Genomic DNA, 6,036 nt, shown 5'->3' with positions numbered 1-6,036 from the left:
TGGTGTTGGCATTCTGAGTAGATGTCAAAGTTAACACCGCAGGAAGAGGAATAAGGCAGCTGCCACCTCCCTGTACTGGCCTCATGGGCTGCTTGTAGGCGTCTACCTCATTGAGGTCGTTGATCAGGAAGTTTTTTATTAAGCCTCCACAAAAAGGTGAACTTTATTCTGTAACCAAGGCTCAGGCAGCGCAGCTCAGACCCGTGCGTTGTGGCCGGCTGTGGACTAAATCCGGGTAAGGAAATCAAGCACTACACAGGTCTCAGATCCCGCTCGGGACACCCATCCGAGATGGAGCCGCGGGTGCTGCTCCCAAGCACTGGGGCTGCTCCCAGTTACCTCCCCCACGCCCCGGCGCTGCTGCCCAGAGCCGCCGGTCTCCACTCCGGGCTGCCACCACGCACTCCTTGCCGCGTCGCAGCACAGCGGCGCCCCCGCACGCCCTTCGCCGGCTCCGTCCATCCCAACGCGCCCCGCTCGCCAGCCGGCCGCGCTGCCCGCCGCTCCCCCGGCCCGGGGCGGGGCGGCGGGGCCGAGCCCGGCCCTCCCCCGACATGGCGGCGCGGCCGGGCGGCCAGGGAGGCGCCGAGCGGCGCCCGCGGGGCGTGAATAAAGGGCGGCGGGCGGGGCCGCGGCGCTCCGGGAAGCGCGGGGCCGGAGGCGGCGGCGGGTGAGCGAGCGAGCGGGGCCGGCGGCTGGTGAGCGGGGCTGGCAGCGGGAGGAGGGAGGCCGGAGCGGGCCGAACGGGGGCCGATGGCCGTCAGCTGACGGCCCCGCCGCCTGCCATGACCAGGGCGCAGCTGACGCGGACGGGGATCCTGCGGATGGCGCTGGGCGGCGGATCCGGCGACCCGCTGCTGCCGGCGGAGGGCGGCGGGGACCAGCAGGCGCCCTTCCTGCTGCGGGCCCTGCGCATCGCCCTGGTGGTCTGTCTCTACTGGTTCATCTCCATCGCCATGGTTTTCCTCAACAAGTACCTCCTGGACAGCCCTTCGTTGCGCCTCGATGCCCCTCTTTTTGTCACCTTCTTCCAGTGTGCCCTGACAGCCGCCCTCTGCCTGGGCCTCAGCCTGGGGGCGGCCTGCGGGTCCCCCTGTCCCAGCCTGCCCGCCCTGCGCCTCGACCTCAAGGTGTCCCGCAGCGTCCTGCCCCTCTCCGTTGTCTTCATCGGGATGGTCACCTCCAACAACCTCTGCCTCAAGCATGTTGGCGTGGCCTTCTACAATGTGGGGCGCTCCCTCACCACCGTCTTCAACGTGCTGCTCTCCTACGTACTCCTCAAGCAGACCACCTCCCTCTATGCCCTCCTGGCCTGTGGAGTCATCATAGGTGAGGGGGAGCGGGAGGGGAGTGCGCCCAACCCCACGGCCAGGCAAACAAGCTCAAGAGAGAGGGAGCTGGACTGGCATCCCCTTGGGAAGCCATTCCCCCTTGCATGGCAGCTTCCCGGTGAGGTGGGGTCACTCAGGGTTCATGCCTTGCTCTGCTTCTTGAAACCAGCTTCACATGGCTGGAGCATGTAGGTAAGTTGTTAAGAAGGGAAGTTGCTCTTACTTGGCCATGGCTCCCTCTTCCCTTTGAGCACAAAACCCTACTCTTCAAAGAAGTTTGACTTAATTTACCTTTTTTTTCCCCTTTGTGTTGTTTCCCTCCCCCCCTCCCCCCCCAAAAAAAAGTCATAAACCATCAGGTGTCTTTCTTCTTGTTCTCGTTTGTGTGCTGATCATTATCTTTATTAACAATAAAGGTATTTGTCAGTACCGTTGGGGCCTTACAGTGGAGCCACCCAATTCAGACAGGCTGAATTCGTGTGATGAAGGGTTAGCCGATCAAGCCAAGAGTAAAACACCACTGGAAGATCTGGTTGTGTGGTTAGGATGTAGGGCAGGGCATTGAGTGGCTTAACAGGAATTGCTTACAGGCCTTTCCTTCCAAAGGCGGCGTTAATGCTGCCTTCCAGCGGAGGGCCATTTAGAATGGTGAAGTGCTGGCTTCAGTGCGGTTCCAGGCGGACATGTGTTCCCTTAGGTTAAAATGAGACTAGGGAATCCTCTCTTCATGGAAGTCATGGCACCCAAGTGATGCAAGCAGTTGCCTTCACCTAGTCTTGTGTTCTGGTATTGCCCAGTACTATGGTATCTGACAGCCTTGCAGTGTTTCTCTTAAGATTGCCCCTCTGGCTTGATCTCCTTGAGTTTAAAGCACTTCAGCTGCTTTTGCAGGCAACTTCCCAGACAACCTCCGACATGAAGCAGCTAATGAAGAGGCAGGTAGTACTCTTTCAAAAGCTCATCTCATTTCCCCTTTTGTTTTGCTTACGAGTTGGATGGGGAGAGGTCTCTCTTTCTGCCCTGGAGACAAAAATCCTGTAGCTCCTGTTTTGGAGGTGGTTAACCTATTGAAGATACTCCACTCAGTTTCTGTCTTGAGATCTTTTGGTGTGTTTCTTTTTCCTGATCAAGCATCTCAATATTGCATCAATATGTTTACTGTCTTTCCATCTTCTTCTCTGACCTGTCTTTCTCTTCCTGTGCAGCAAAACTTTGGAGGCTTTTTTTTTTTTTCCTTTTAACCTTGAGGAATATTTCTTGCTACCTGTGTGTCAGTCTGCTGCCTTTTCAATTAAAGACAAAATAAATTAGAAATCCTATGATCTCCTGAAAATGATGTATGCACAGAGCAGCCTGAGCTTCAGTTCACGGCCCCGTGGAATAACAGTTTCTAAACTCGTGCTGCCTGCTCAGTGTGGGAATAGCCTGAGATTGAAAGATAGCACAGTCAATTACCTGCTCTCCCAAAATAAATCTTCCCAGGACACTAGTCATGCCACTTTGTGGGTTCACTTAATCGGAAGGGGAAGCCCTTAAGCCTGTCTCTGCTTGTGGTTGTGGTTGCTCGTTTTAAGGCAGATGATGAATTGCTGACTGTTAGGTTTTGAGTCCTTCAGCAGTTGTTCATGTGATGCCCGATTTCTTTGGTTGCAGGTGGCTTCTGGCTGGGTGTTGACCAGGAAGGAGCGGAGGGCACTCTGTCATGGACAGGTATATTCTTCGGGATCTTGGCGAGCCTGTGTGTCTCGCTCAATGCCATCTACACCAAGAAGGTGCTGCCTGTGGTGGATGGTAGCATCTGGCGCCTCACTTTCTACAACAACGTCAACGCTTGTGTCCTGTTCTTTCCACTGATGCTGCTGCTGGGCGAGTTCCACACCCTCTACCACTTTGACAAGCTGGGCAACCTCGGGTTTTGGGGTATGATGACCTTGGGGGGGGTGTTTGGCTTTGCCATTGGGTACGTGACTGGACTTCAGATAAAGTTCACTAGCCCGCTCACTCACAACGTTTCAGGGACAGCCAAGGCCTGTGCCCAAACAGTGCTGGCTGTTATCTACTTTGAGGAGGCAAAGAGCTTCTTGTGGTGGACGAGTAACTTGATGGTTCTGGGAGGCTCCTTTGCCTACACGTGGGTGAAAGGGCTGGAGATGAGAAAGGTGCAAGAGGATCCTAACATCAAAAGCGGCGAAAGAAATGAAACTGGTGTGTAGGCGGCTCCTGCACCTCTCTTTCTGTGCCCAGGGGATTAACCTTTGGTGGTCCTTTCCTCCTGGTGAGAAGAGCAAGGAGCAGGAAAATGATTCACCTGCAAAGTGTATGGGGAACTGTGTCAGGAACCAGAGCCAGAGACCCGGCTGGGTCATGTTTTACCCGTGGGATCCCGCGCTGTATTGGAGCTGGGGAGCACATGTGCTGTAGAGGGCATTTGGGGGTTTTTGTGAACATTTTTTTAAATGGATGTCACTGTTGACTTAATCTGGGCAGTGTGCATCTCTTGAGGGTGTGTGCTCGCAGGGAACAAAGGCTGGGAGGGGAGGTTTGTGTAGTTAGGGATCTAGGGTTAACTGAATGAATGTGGTCTGAAGTCACAAAACGCTGAACCCTCCCCACCTAGGGAAGAGGCAGGTAGCCAGGCTGTCAAGGACAGGCTCCAGGAAACTGCTCTGCTGTAAAAGGGCTGGCAACAGCTGTTCTTCCTGCTACCCTGTTGGGGGGCAAAGAAAGGGCAAGTCCTTCCCTTCAGGTTCTGTACAAGTCTAAGCAGCAGCAGTGCCTCCAAATCTTCTTTCCAGTGAGTCAGATTGATCCTGCTGAGGTTTCTCCTGTATTTTTCTCCACCTGATTTCTTAGTTCAGGAAATCATCCTAAGAATCAAAGGTGAAACATCTCATTCCCTCTGCACTGTGTGCCATGAAAGAGAGCTTGCTCTCAAAGGACCTTTATTGAGGGGGAGTGAGCTTTGACACTGCCTCTGTCAGTGACAGGTAGGAGGGGAAAAGTTACTCTGAAGCACTTCCTTCTGAAGGGTGGAAATCCCAGTTCATGAGGTTTGCAACACTTGTCCTCTTTACCCTGTGTTTAAAAATGGGTTTGTCACTAATTAGCCTCATTTTGGGGCCCTTTTCCCCATACCTATGTTCTATCTGCTTTGGTGTTTGCAGTTTTCCTTCTGGCTTGTTCCTTTACAGACACACACCCATGGCCAGCTCAGTGAATCCTTAACGCCCCCCACCCTGTCCCCCCAAATCTTAGTTTTGGTCAGCTACATCAATCCCCTTGTTTGAAACTTGCTGCTGAACAGTTAGCTCTGCAGAATCTTCTGCCCCTTCCTTCCCCCCACACTCTGGTCACATGCAAGTGCCACCTGAGGTTACTCTGCTGCAGCTTCTGATCCCAAGGTTCAGCAGCAACATCCTATAGTCAGCTGTGATGTTGCCCTTTGTATTTATAGGGTTATTTGTAGAGCAGTTCTGGGCAGCTGGTGTGACTGCCCCATGGATCCAACATGATGTACCATGCCTGGTGTGTGATTTCTGGTCAGTCCTACAGAAGGACACTTCATTTCTGTTCAGAATGTGTTCCTGTCTAATGTGAGGGGTGCTCTTGCCTCAGGTTTCATGACTGCAGTTACCTTGTCACGAATCTCATGTGGTTCAACAAGGCCAAATGCAAGATCCTGCTCTTGGGTTGGGGCAGTGCCTGGTGTGAATAAAGGCTGAAGGATGAAGTTATTTGGAGTAGCCCTTTGGAGAAGGATTTGGTGGTACTGGTGGATGAAAAGCTGGACATGAGCTGGCAATGTGTGGTCACAGCCCAGAAGGCCAATTGTGTCGTGGGCCATACCAAAAGCAGCACAGCCAGCAGGTCAAGGTTCTGCTGCTCTGCTTCCATTCACTCTGGTAAACCCCACCTAGAGTGTGTGCAGCTCTGGAGTCCTCAGCACTGGGAAGACATGGACCTGTTGGAGCAGGCCAGGGGAAAGCCACAAGGATGATCAGAGGGCTGGAACACTTCTGTTAATGAGAAAAGGTGAGAGGGTTGGGGTTGTTCAACCTGGAGTAGGCTCCAGTGCGACATGACCTTTCAGTACTGAAAGTGGGCCTTTAAGAAAGATGGGGAGAGATTTAGAGATTATTTTAGCAGGGCCTGTTGTGACAGGAGTGGACAGGACAAGGAGTGATGGTTTTAAACTAGAAGGGGAGATTTAGGCTAGATGGAAGAAAACACTTTTTTATGCTGAGGGCATTGAAACATAGACCAAGGCTGTCTGGAGAGGTGGTAGAAGCCCCATCGCTGAAACCATTCCAGGTCAGATTGGACTGGACTCTGAGCAATCTCATGTAGCTGAAGACATCCTTGCTCACTGCTTTAGGTGAGCTTTAAAGGTCCCTTTCAACCCAGCTCATTCTGTAACTCTGGGTGCAGGCTGCCGTTTGGGGTCCTTTGAATTGTTTGGGGTTTTATTCTAATGCGGGCAGAGGTTTTTAGTGTTGCCTATACTGCCTTGTAACCTGCTGAATAAAGTCGGGGTCGCTGTCTGGATCCAGTGAAGGGTGGAAGCAAGGGTAGCAGCGTGTTCTCGCCACGGCGGGGCGGGAGGAACACGACCTCGGGCACGCCCCTCTGCGGCCAGCTCTGGCTGCGGCCGCTAGGGGGTGGCAGAGGCCCCCTAGAGCTCCGCCCCACCGTCGCCCACTGGCGA

The 6,036-nt window shown here is 53.7% G+C and overlaps 1 protein-coding gene across 2 annotated transcripts; it reads left to right on the top strand.

Annotated features, from left to right (window-relative positions):
• Positions 1–575: 575 nt before the first annotated feature.
• On the top strand, positions 576–4,558 carry SLC35C1 (solute carrier family 35 member C1). 2 transcript variants are annotated; one of them, XM_054161492.1, is made up of 3 exons: positions 576–698; positions 794–1,329; positions 2,985–4,558. In XM_054161492.1, exons 2-3 carry the CDS (start codon positions 825–827, stop codon positions 3,542–3,544), a joined length of 1,065 nt encoding a protein of 354 aa, XP_054017467.1. In that variant the 5' UTR covers positions 576–698; positions 794–824; the 3' UTR covers positions 3,545–4,558. The 2 variants fall into 2 exon arrangements, with proteins under 2 accessions (XP_054017467.1, XP_009899174.2); XM_009900872.2 differs by having other exon boundaries at positions 576–1,329.
• The last annotated feature ends 1,478 nt before the right edge of the window (positions 4,559–6,036 follow it).

Source organism: Dryobates pubescens, chromosome 5 (genome assembly GCF_014839835.1).
Source record: "Dryobates pubescens isolate bDryPub1 chromosome 5, bDryPub1.pri, whole genome shotgun sequence".
NCBI lineage: Eukaryota > Metazoa > Chordata > Aves > Piciformes > Picidae > Dryobates > Dryobates pubescens.
Note: the sequence above shows the minus strand (reverse complement) of the source record. Positions and strands in the feature narration are given on the sequence as shown.

Excerpts from the sequence above, each read along its gene's own strand:
- SLC35C1 (XM_009900872.2), top strand. The coding sequence starts at position 786 with ATGACCAGGGCGCAGCTGACGCGGACGGGGATCCTGCGGATGGCGCTG. Across the intron at positions 1,330-2,984 it reads GGCCTGTGGAGTCATCATAG|GTGGCTTCTGGCTGGGTGTT; the intron begins GTGAGGGGGAGC and ends CTTTGGTTGCAG.